This window comes from Dreissena polymorpha, chromosome 12 (assembly GCF_020536995.1).
Source record: "Dreissena polymorpha isolate Duluth1 chromosome 12, UMN_Dpol_1.0, whole genome shotgun sequence".
Taxonomy (NCBI): domain Eukaryota; kingdom Metazoa; phylum Mollusca; class Bivalvia; order Myida; family Dreissenidae; genus Dreissena; species Dreissena polymorpha.
The window spans coordinates 23,966,707-23,979,621 of NC_068366.1; the positions used below are offsets into that span (position 1 = coordinate 23,966,707).

Consider the following 12,915-nt stretch of genomic DNA (forward strand, 5'->3'; position numbering starts at 1 on the left):
AGTAAGTAAGGAAAGACAAACTGGCAACTATATGCTCCGCCGAAATTTTATTTCGGGGAGCATGAAAACAGAAAGTGTTATCCCTGATTTAATAGCCTGTGAAAATTGCACAGGCTAATCTGGGATGATACTTTACACACTTGAAAGAATGATTATGCAAACAATTTGTATGCATGACTTCATGACTGGAAACTTCAAACATGTTAAAAATATCTGCATGTGACTGCTTTGACTCAAATAAATACAAGTAATTTAAATGTTTCATTAAAGTGAATACCATGTTTAATTAAGAATAACCAGTTACTGCCCTGTCATTGTGTAATATATCAGGTGAGGCTTAGAATAAATAGTACCAATCCTGATACATGTATAGTACAAAACAATAGGGCAATAAACTGTTTTTCTGTTCTTTTATAAAGGTGTCTTAGACTATGCCCCCATTTTAAAAGCATCAATTAAATATAATCCCTACAACATTTGTTTCGCGTTTCTTTTGGGTGTATAAGATGTACTACATCTTGGTATCAAACGCTTTTTCCTGTGGAATGTCATTCATTTTTTCCAAAAATGAAGACTTCATAGTTTATTCTGCGTACATGTAATAAGTTGTCAGTCTTACCTCCAAACATTGACAGATATAAATGCTTCCTCACCTGATATCAATAATTATATCAGGTTGATAAATATCATTTGAAATCAATATTTTAGTGGCTTGTTTAACACACACTAGCCTCTTGAGAACACTGAATTCAGAGTCCTGCACTTACTCAACAATGTGTACAGTTTTCCAAATATGTTGATCATGGCAGAGTTATCTTCTCAAGAGTCCGTACCTGAAACATTTAATATATCACTATAATTTGAATGCTTAGCACCCAATAAATCATACCAGATTTGTACCATTTGATGCACATTCCCGGCCTTTTAAACGCCCATCCCCATATTTGTTTAGATATACAGAGCTCCAGATAAGGTTTTGTGAAATTCTTAAATTACTACCAGATTTTCAAAAAGAATTCTTAACTCTGAAATTTTATTTTTAACGTTACTACTAAGTTTTGGAAAATAATTCTTATTTTTTCTTAATGACCTAAAAATAAATAATAATGGTTATTTTCATGCAAAAAAAATCAAAATAAACATACTAGCAACTTTATTTATACGAGTTCAACAGTGTCTTTTCAGTATTATACAATTTTATTTTTCAAATACCTTCATTTGCCCAAACCGTGCTTAGATTCCATGCCTTAGATGAATTTTTACATGTTTTACAATTCAAACGGGTCTCCCATTCAATCTTTTCAACGATTAGCCACGGGACTTGTCCCTTCCACTCGTTCAATGTTTTTTTGTGAGTTTAAGTTTTGACCCGTCGTGTCGCGTTTTTGTTTAGCTTTTCCGACTGTGTCGGCAACTGAACATACAACATCGTATAAGATCTTTTCTATAATGTCTTTCTAAACATTTAACTTTGGCTCACTTTGCGTACAATATGTTAAAAGCGTGTTTTTGGACGCTTTGCAGTTTTTTAGGACGCTCTTTGGGCGCCGCCATTGTTTTTTGACAGATAGACTGCATACGCCGCTTTTATTGGAAAAAATGCGCATTGTTAAACAAACCCGATAACCATTCTATATAAGCACCGCAAAGATCTTTAATACGCGAAAAGAACTCAATAAAATTCGATACGAACCGATGTAAAAATAATATTCGTAACTTGATTTTGTCATTCTTAATGGTACGACAAGATTTTAAAATAAATACGTAACGAACTTGAAAATAATTCGTAATTACGAAAATACGACCCTTATCTGGAGCTCTGGATATATGATCACCATTCCAATTAAAAATAAAAGGATCGTTAATGCTTCATTTCAGACAAGTCCATTGTTAATCAACACCAAAAATAGTTTTTTGTGATAATCACTCTCTGCTGGCCCATTTCACTCATTTGTGGTATACTACATTTAGGAATGTCATCATTTAAAATTACCGTATAATCAAAAATTATGTATATGGCTAGAGCAATTGAGATCAGTGTACACCTTAATTTAACTTTGATTCAGTTGTTAGTATTTCATGATTTGCATAAAAATGACTATTAGTATTACGTGTACATAAAATGGTTAACAAACAAACAATTGACACAAGTAATTTCAAATGTACAATTATAATACAAGTGTAATCCCAAACACATATTCAAATAATTTTGTTCAAGTGACTTTCAAAAAAATCTAGCTTCAAATATACACATGATTGTCTGTATTTATTGTCACAGTGTTTGTTTTACTCACCACTTTGAGACTGGTACCGTTACCGGACACATTGGGAAAAATCAAGTAATTTTTATCCAAATTTGGAAATTAATTAATTATGCTGAAAACTTCATAAAGCATGTACAAATAATAAGTTGCATACTAACATCAAAGTGATAAGTGATTCATGCAAAAGAAGTTAACGGCGAGTCCATTAGACTCTTAATACTGTTTCAACCAGCGATTTTTCTTCCCCAACTGGGAAAAGCACCTGTACCTGTACCATAACAATTGGGGAAAAATTGGCGTGAAGAACCTGAAATTGGGAAAATTTGCGTTGTGAAATTTCCAAATTGGAAATTATTTGTGCCTTTTTAATTGCTTGGTATCAAAAGCACAAATAAACTCAAATATTAATTTACATTCATTTTGGCTTCAAATGTTCAGTTTCAGTGCTCAGTTTCAGTGCTCATTTTAATTGTTAACTTGCAGATAATGCACTACTGGAACAAAATTAATGAAAGTCTTCTTCCTTTTGGGAATTCTTTAGACTGCAATTGGAATTTTGTAGTTTTTCTTCATTTGGGAAAGTACCTTTTCCGGGTACTTTATAAAGAAGGAAAAAAATTGCTGGTTGAAACTACAGCCTAAACTGAATATTTGATACATGATCCTCAATTAAGAAAAGGTCAAATAGTGTAATAAAAGTGTGAGTTATAATTATTGCCGGTAATTGGTTAGGCTGTTGCTATCAATTTGCTATCTTCAATCTTGCAAAAGTATTCATTAAATGAGCGATTTTGACCCATATATTTGACCTTTGACCTTGAAGGATGACCTTGACCTTTCACCACTCAAAATATGCAGCTCCATGAGATACAAATGCATGCCAAATATCAAGTTGCTATCTTGAATATTGCAAAAGTTATTGCAAATGTTAAAGTTTGGGCAAACAAACAAACAAACACACAAACCAACAGACAGTGCAAAAACAGTATGTCCCCCACAATAGTGGTGGGGGACATAAAAATTACCTAAACTAGAAATGGCGCGGCAGAGGCCAAAGCATATCCCCACTCCGCATGTTTGACCCAGGGGCACCCTAGGGTTGGTAATGGGGCCATGTATAGTTGAGATTGACCGTATTGTCATAAGAGTAGTTCAGTATCAATTAGAAGTGAATCGGTGTAGAAATGAAGAAGTTATAGTAAAAGTCAATTTTGGGTGGGTGAGGCCTATGTGGGCAGGGCGCCCCAGGGTTGGTAATGGGGCCATGCATAGTTGAAATTGACTGTATTGTCAAAAGAGAAGTTCAGTATAAATTTGAAAATCGGTGTAGAAATGAAGAAATTATAGTAAAAGGCAATTTGGGGTGGGTGTGGTCTATGTGGGCGGGGGGCCCCAGGGTTGGTAATGGGGCCATTCATAGTTGAGATTAACCGTATTGTCATAAGAGTGGTTCAGTATCAATTTGAAGTGAATCGGTGTAGAAATGAGAAATTATAGTAAAAGGCAATTTTGGGTGGGTGTGGTCTATGTGGGCGGGGCGCCCCAAGGTTGGTAATGAGGCCATGCATAGTTGAGATTGACCGTATTGTCATAAGAGAGGTTCAGTATCAATTTAAAGTCAATCGGTCTAGAAATGAAGAAGTTAATGTAAAATAAGCTAAACAAGAGTGCCAAACTGTCACAAGATACGCCCGTTCGAAGGTTTTGGACACCATGCTCAATGCTTGAAATGCACTAAGTGACCTTGAGACCTAGTTATTGACCTGGCATGACCCATATTTGAACTTGACCTAGATATAATTCAGATGTAACATCTGAATAAATTTGGTGAAGATCAGATGAAAACTACTTCAACAAGAGCACTGCCTTGCGGGTGCAGACCGCTCATCTATTTTCTTTTTAAAGGTGAAGGGACTCTCATTTTCAATCACAAAGGAGGGAGGGGTGGAGTGAAGAGCGGTGCACTGTGTGGGGGTGTGGACATTTATTACATTTTCTTCCAAAAATGCGAAAAAAAGGAAAAAAAAAATCGAGGTGGGGGGGGTATAGTGTGAGGGTGTGGTGGTAATTTGTGTGATGATCTTAAAAAAAAAAAAAAAAAAAAAATAGGGGGGGGGGATTCGGGTGGGGGGAGGGGGGGGGTGGGGGGGGATTCTTGGGTGCGATGGTTGGACGGTATTTCAAACATAAAATAATCAAAATAAATAGTTTTGTTTTTTAACCGTTTAAAAAAAAAATTGGGGAGGGGGTGGGGGGGGGTATAGTGTGAGGGTGTGGTGGTCATTTGTGAGATGATCTTAAAAAAAAAAAAAAAAAATAAAAAATAGGGGGGGGGGGGTTGGGGGGGGGGGCACGGGCGATGGTTTGGGTGGAGTCTATTGTGGTATGTCAGGTAAGAGTAGTTTTGTCAAAGTATCAATCAAATCTAATCATAAATAAAGAAGTTATGGCAATTTTAGAGAAATTTAATAATTTGACCTTGAGAGTCAAGGTCATTCAAAGGTCAAGGTAAAATTCAACTTGCCAGGTACAGTAACCTCATGATAGCATGAAAGTATTTGAAGTTTGAAAGCAATAGCCTTGATACTTAAGAAGTAAAGTGGATCGAAACACAAAATTTAACCATATATTCAAAGTTACTAAGTCAAAAAAGGGCCATAATTCCGTAAAAATGACATCCAGAGTTATGCAACTTGTCCTTTTACTGTACCCTTATGATAGTTTGAGAGTGTTCCAAGTATGATAGCAATATCTATGATACTTTAGGGGTAAAGTGGACCAAAACACAAAACTTAACCAAACTTTCAATTTTCTAAGTATAAAGGGCCCATAATTCCGTCCAAATGCCAGTCAGAGTTACATAACTTTGCCTGCACAGTCCCCTTACGGTAGTTAGTAAGTGTTGCAAGTATGAAAGCAATAGCTTTGATACTTAAGGAATAAAATGGACCTTAACACAAAACTTAACAAAAATTTTCAATTTTCTAAGTATAAAAAGGGCACATAATTCTGTCAAAATGCACGCCAGAGTTATCTAACTTTGCGTGCCCAGTCCCCTCATGATAGTAAGTAAGTGTACCAAGTTTGAATGCAATAGCATTGATACTTTCTGAAAAAAGTGGACCTAAACGCAAAACTTAACCAAAATTTTCAATTTTCTAAGTATAAAAAGGGCACATAATTCAGTCAAAATGCACGCCAGAGTTATCTAACTTTGCCTGCCCAGTCCCCTCATGATAGTAAGTAAGTGTACCAAGTTTGAATGCAATAGCATTGATACTTTCTGAGAAAAGTGGACCTAAACGCAAAACTTAACCGGACGCCGACGCAGACGCCGACGCCAAGGTGATGACAATAGCTCATAATTTTTTTTTCAAAAAATAGATGAGCTAATAAGAGAGCGAACACCATGCTAAATGCTTGAAATGCACTATGTGACCTCGTTTTTGACCCCGCATGACCCATATTCGAACTTTACCTACATATCATCTAGACACAACTTCTGACCAAATTTGGTGAAGATCGGGTGAAAACTACTTCAATTAGAGAGCGGACACCATGCTAAATCCTTGAAATGCACTAAGTGACCCCGTGACCTAGTTTTTGACCCGGCATGACCCATATTCGAACTTGACCTAGATATTGTCTAGACACAACTTCTGACCAAGTTTGGTGAAGATCGGATGAAAACTATTTGAATTAGAGAGCGGACACTGCTGTGGACGCCGCCGGCCGCCCGCCAAGGGTGAAACTATAATACGTCCCGTTTTGAAAAACGGGTGTATAAAAAATGAGTAAAAATCTCTTACTCGGCCCCACCCTAACCCCCATAACGTTTACCCAGGGGTCAGATCAAAATTCCAAATAGTGCAAGGTCGCACATATGCTCATGGCTACCACATGTGTAAGTTTCAAGGTTCTAGTGCTAATAGTGTAGGAGGAGATAGTGGCCAGGACGGACAGACGGCGGAGATAACCACAATATCACCACGCTTTTCAAAAAGCGTGGGGATAATCAAGTCGTTACATATTGTAATTCTGAAAATGATCCGAAATTTTTTGTTTTTACTAGAATATTTGTAAGACACAAGGGCCGTAACGGTATAGATTGTTATTACTTAAAGATTAGCCGAGTTTTGAAAACTGTCTATTACAAGTCAAATCCTCGCCGATTTTAAAGAACTTTTATTTGCATGTACATGTATAACATTTTTTTTTGTTATTAAATGACTACCTGGTATGAGAGGCAAACCTGCATAAACATGTACCGCCGTTCGTTTGACTCTCATTGTCACAAGGAACATGCAGATATTTAACGCTGTTTGAAACTTTCTTTGTTCAATGTATCATTAACTGGAAATGGCGCGGCAGAGGCTGACGCGTAACCCCACGCCGCATGTTTGACCTAGGGTGCCCCAGGGTTGGTAATAGGGCCATGCATAGTTGAGATTGACCGTATTGTCATAAGAGAAGTGCATGCAGTATCAATTAGAAGTGAATCGGTGGAGAAATGAAGAAGTTATAGTAAAAGGCAATTTTGAGTGGGTGTGGTCTATGTGGGCCGGGCGCCCCAGGATTGGTAATGGGGCCATTCATAGTTGAGATTGACTGTATTGTCAAAAGAGAAGTTCCGTATCAATAAGAATTGAATTGGTGCAGAAATGAAGAAATTATAGTAAAAGGCAATTTTGGGTGGGTGTGGCCTATGTTGGCGGGGCGCCCCAGGGTTGGTTATAGGGCCATGCATAGTTGAGATTGACCGTATTGTCATAAGAGAGGTTCAGTATCAATTTGAAGTGAATCGGTGTAGAAATTAAGAAATTATTGTAAAAGGCAATTTTTGGTGGGTGTGGTCTATGTGGGCATTGCACCCCAGGGTTGGTAATGAGGCCATGCATAGTTGAGATTGACCGTATTGTCATAAGAGAGGTTCAGTATCAATTTGAAGTAAATCCGTGTAGAAGTAAAGAGGTTTATGTAAAATAACCTTAAGAAATGAGTGAAAATCTCTGACCCGACCCCACCCCAACCCCCATAACTTTTGACCCAGGGGTCAGCTCAAAATTCCAAATGGTGCAGGGTCGCACATATGCTCATAGCTACCATGTGCAGTGATTTGTTTGCTTTTTTTTTGTTACAGCTTGTGTCATTTGGATTGGGAAAATTAGCGCGATAAACAATGAAATTGGGAAAAATAGCACGATAAACCATGAAATTGGGAAACATTATATATGATTATAAGAACAGAATTAAAGTTGCTACATGTAAGTTCATGTTCAACAGCATTTGTATATTTTAAATAAAGTGTTGCTTTAATGTCTTCTTACAATGAATACAAGTTAGTTAATATGCTTCCACATGCATATTAAACCTGCAATAATCTATAAATTCTTAAATATATCATTTAATCATAACCTATTTAAGTTTTAGAGTATGAATTTATTTCAGCAATTTTTCGAATTCAATATCATATATAAAGGTGAAAACATTTGTTAATATTAACAAACACGCTTTAGTGTTCTTGCTGTGTAAATGATGTATTAAATAGAGTTAAAACAATATATTTCATTTGTTTACCTTTCCATATCTTGCACTTGACATCCTCAGTTCCATGCTATTTTAGCAAACTGTACAGCTTGAAAAACATAATAAAGCAGAATATGCATATGAATCTGATTATACACAGATCCACTAACATATAAATCAAATCATTTTTGTGTCTTTTCCTTTTCGAACGTTACTAATCTTAAATGCTTTAACTTTGTGATTAGACTAACTCCAATTTTCCAACACTGATTTCCGCACATTCACTGTTAAGATTTCTAATAAATATTTGTTGTTTTTTTATCTCAAACGTCGTATTTTGTGTTAAATGACACACGCATTAAATTATTCCCTAATAACCATATGATATCCGTAGTTAATTTGAATGTTATTTATCATTTTTGCTGCTCATTGCAAATTTCTCGTCTTCTTGCCGCCATCTTGAGCGTGTGTAAAAACAGGCGTTAACAATCGGGATACATCGACTATCATCGGTATCCTCCACAATATAGAGATGTGTTGATAGCAACGTAAAATCATATTCGGCTACATTCGCGAACAATACGTAGATCAGTTGTCGTTTGGCGACGACTCAACAAGCTGGATTGGCACTCGTTGTACAAAATTAACACTAAATGACATTGTTATTTTATTGGCTTTATTGGGAAAATTTGGTAACTTTTGGGAAATTTTGGTCAGATTTTTGGGAAAAAACATCATTTTTTGCAATTGGGAAGCAGCCAAATATCGGCGGTAATTTTGGGCAAAAAAAATCACTGATGTGTGTAAGTTTCTAGTGCTAATAGTGTAGGAGGAGATAGTGGCCAGGACGGACGGACGGCGGAGATAACCACAGTATCCCAATGCTTTTCAAAAAGCGTGGGGATAATTAATGAATACAGACAAGATTGTTTGAAAGTGGCATTTATTAAAGGCATTACAAAACACGTGTTATTTAGTTCATTCAGTTACGTATAGAAGCACGTGTGTTTGTGTACGTCCCTGGTTCATTTAACCTTTTCATTTGAAAATGATGAGAGCGTTCAATATAAATGTGACGTCAATGCGCAAATCAGATGCACGCTAGTCATAAACATCCCGAAAGTTAACTTTCAGTTTAGAGCTGCCATGATCAGTTACATTTTAATGTTTTGCATTCGATTTGAATGTTTTCCAAAAATATAATAATAAATTCACATGTCAACACAACAGCTGCGTTTAAACAGAAAACAGTTCACATGAATTTTTACGAAAATTATATTTAAAATGTATAAATTTTAGTTTTAAACTGTGATTAAAAGTTTCAAAAAGTTGAAAACACCCAATGTGCCCTTTGTAAGAGAATTGCCATGTGAAATGCCCTTTTTTTAAGTCATGCACCATGCCCCTCTGCCCTACTAGATAATAGTAGATTAAACACTATAATGTTCACATTTATCCCATAATCCAATATAATTACAACATCACTTACGAAAAAAAATCTTACACATCTATGACCATAAATATGTTTAAGAATTTCATAAACACAACCATATGCCTAAGCCATTTTTCAGAAGTGTAAAGAGTAAAGTGCATTGTCAGGGCCCTGGTTTTGCACTTTACCGCCTAATATTGGCGGCTTCCCCCATGAAAAAGTATACTTTTCCCCCTATTTCAGCTAAAAATTCCCCCCCTCCAAAAAAAAAATAAATGTTTTTTTTTACTTTTATACCTATGTTGCAAGCTGCAGTATCGTGCTACTAACCTTTGATTAAATGTATATTTATGTTAATCACATTAAAATATAGCAATTTTAGGTGTTGAATGGTTGGTGAAAAGATCTTCTAAAATTCCCCTTTTCGCCCAAAACGACGCGGAATTCCCCCCTCTAAGGGCCCGGCCAAAATCCCCCAAAGTGTAGCAAGGGCCCTGTCTATGGAACACAGCTTTCATTGGACAACCAAATTTAAATTTAGATTGAATGCAATACAATCATGTACAAAAAATGTTTTATTGCATCAAACGCAGTCATGTTCTGATAACCGGTAAAAATGAAAGTGAATATCTGTTAACAGTTAGTTACACTGCGTTAGCATGTAAATAAATCGTCTGGATTACTATAAAAATAGAACAGTAATTTAATTCCGGCATATAAAGCATTGTGAATGTATGTCAGTGCTCCAGCCAGCTTTTCAAAATAGAGGGGAGCTTTCTCAAAAAGGGCACATTTCACGCGTAATTTTGGAAAATAGGGCATTTGGTTATAAATATACTTAGGTATATACTTTGGTTATACTAAATACTTTTGAAATGTAAACATTAGTGCATTGGAAGCTTTCACCAATTGTATGCTGTTCCTCATTTTGTGTAATGAAATTATAATAAATATATTTCTATCTACATTGGCGCTAAGGAAAACAACTTAGTAGCCAATTTCATAACCGACTTGGGCTAGCATCCGACTACACACATAAGAGATATGTAGCAGGGTTTGCCAAAACTTGAAAAATCTGTCAGTCATTTGGATTGACAGACTTGAAATTTTTGTCAGTCCGAATCAGTTTCTGTCAGCCCCACTGTCCCTCTAAACTATAACTGCAAAACATAACAAAAGAGAGTACCTTTTAGGTGTTAATTGGTTTTGATCAAATTAAAATACAATAAAAACATGTCCAAAGTCGATATAATGAAACAATTATTATATTAATAATAAACCACATATAAACCAAAGGCAGTGCTCCAGATAACATGCGTAAAGGCGTAAAAATGAATTAATTTTCTTAAATAACGATTTTGATTTAAAATCTTTGCGTAAAGTTACGCGTTGAAAAAATAAAACACGAATTTGAAATTTTCGAACATGCGTAAAAGTTCCAGTAGCAAATTATATACGGTAAACATTTCATCCCAATTCTGACTCATTTATGCGCTCAATAAAAACTTAAAGTCAACGTCACTCAAGCGTTTGCTGTGAGGAACAGAGCCGCACCTAAGAACAGTCGAATGGCAAAACGGTCTGTTCTCCTAGTATTGCAGGCGAGTCATTACTGCTATTGTACCTTTTAATTGCACTTATTGTAATTTTTATACACAAGTAATATACTGTATACCTATTCAAAATGTCATTAAAATTAAATGTTAAATATAGTTTTTGATATGACTTTAACGGCGACCAACAGGCCATTATGACCTTAGCCGAAGTGTCAGTAAGCGTTTTACATAAAAAATCAAAATGGCCGACCGAAGCGGTGTATCGAAGCGTGGAAGGCAAAACAAGCCATTTCAGTTTCAAAAATCCACGCTGCATGCATTCTTTCAATTAGATTCTCATGAACCAAATACCCAAAGCATGGTTTCGTCAATAATTGATGAATGTATAAGCTCTTGCGTAAATTACTGAATCTAAAGCAGTTAAAAAACAAAAGGAAAGCCAGGCTTTTCCAAGACTATAAACCAAAATTTGAAATGATTGATGTGTCAAAAACCATGAATACACAGTTATTTGGCAATATATTTTTGAAAAATCATTACTTTTATAAATAGGGCTTAAAATAAGAATTCATTTTTAAAATGGGGAGTAAATAAGAATTTAACCAAATTTTTATCTGGAGCTCTGACCAAAGGCATGTCAAACTGTTTTTAGCCTCCACAGCTCTACAAATCCGTGTTCTTAAAAAGTTAGGGTGACAACCAATCAAGTTTGACTTAATTGCACACACCCATTCACACTACTTTGGATGACTTCAATTTCTGTTTATTAGCCAATTTCCCAAGTTCTAAAATAACACCTATTGTTAAAATATTTTCTCTTAGCTGAGGTGGTTGATTTCCAGGTTCAATTAAATTAATGTCTTTCACACCTATTACTTGATAGAAAGGCCCATGATAATTACCACCATCCATTCTTGTTGTCTGAAATAACACAATACATAATGCTACAATCTATCAACAACAAATTAACACATGTTCGAGTTTTAAATTATCAGAAATATAGTACATTGGGTGGAAAAACATCGTTTGATTTCAGAAATTGTTGGTATGTCAATTAAAATATATCCTTCCCAGAACAATATAATAATGAAACTACCGTAGGTTTCCACGTATAGCGCGCAGTGTTTTACCTCCAAAATTCAAATTAAAAAGCTGGTGCGCGCTATACATTGATACAACACTATCCTGGCTGCTATATTGGTAAAAAATATGTTGTATACCTGTAATCGTAAAAAATCAAAATGGCCGCCATGTTTTTTTTCCAGAAAACTACCACCCTGTAATCGTACAGACTGAGGGGCCATTGTCGAAACAAGAAGTCGCTACTGGTAGATATGAATGCGGTAGAAGAAGTTTTGGTCAAAAATAAATTTGTTTGAATAAACTTGCGGACATTTCTTTGTTTGTGTTTTTACACTTCTTTATTGATGAATTCCGATGGGGATTGTTGTCAACATTCCGAATAGCAGGCAAGGGTAGGTACAAACGAGGTCTTTTTTGCGGGTAACGGTAGGTGTGAAAGGGGGTCATTTTGCACTTCGTAATTGGCAGATGTTATTGAGTTATATGTGCCACGACTTGTTAAGACGCTTATTGACATTTGAGAAACTAATTGACACTTGAGATCGTGAAGAACTGCATGAGAACGTGAAGATATGCAATTGCATTTTGGGTTTATATATATTGAACGTTGAACAGTGGTGTACCTCAACAAGTGTATCCCTGTCTCCCATGCCACATTCAAATTAACCGGTAATGCCCATGCTTTCCCCGAGGAAAAATCACACGATGAACACTAATTCTTATTTTCTCACGTTTTCATGAAATGCACGTGGACTGTTAATCTTTTGCTAGAAAATAAAAAAATTGTAAAAAAAGTATAGTGCTATGCAACCCATGCTCGTAATCATAATGACGCTTCCTATTTTGAATGCTTAATTAAGCTTTCCAATGCCCCGGATTATTGGATTGTGCAATAGAAAAATGGCGGCCATTTTCGGTTTGATTTGGTGGTTTTATTGTCTTTTAAATATTTTTTCTCCATTTTTGCATTTAAAAAAAACAGCCTGCGCGCTATACACGGGAGCGCGCTATACGTGGAAACCTACGGTATTTAACAGAAATGCTCACAAATGCC

At 35.8% G+C, this 12,915-nt stretch overlaps 1 protein-coding gene across 2 annotated transcripts in view; it reads right to left on the bottom strand.

Annotated features, from left to right (window-relative positions):
* Nucleotides 1-12,915, bottom strand: part of LOC127854248 (uncharacterized) — a 46,199-nt gene that overhangs the window by 23,839 nt on the left and 9,445 nt on the right. For both annotated transcript variants that reach the window (XM_052389271.1, XM_052389270.1), the window contains exon 2: nucleotides 768-833. In XM_052389271.1, the coding sequence (XP_052245231.1) occupies nucleotides 768-804 (37 nt within the window). In that variant the 5' untranslated portion in view covers nucleotides 805-833. The remainder of the gene's footprint in view (nucleotides 1-767; nucleotides 834-12,915) is intronic.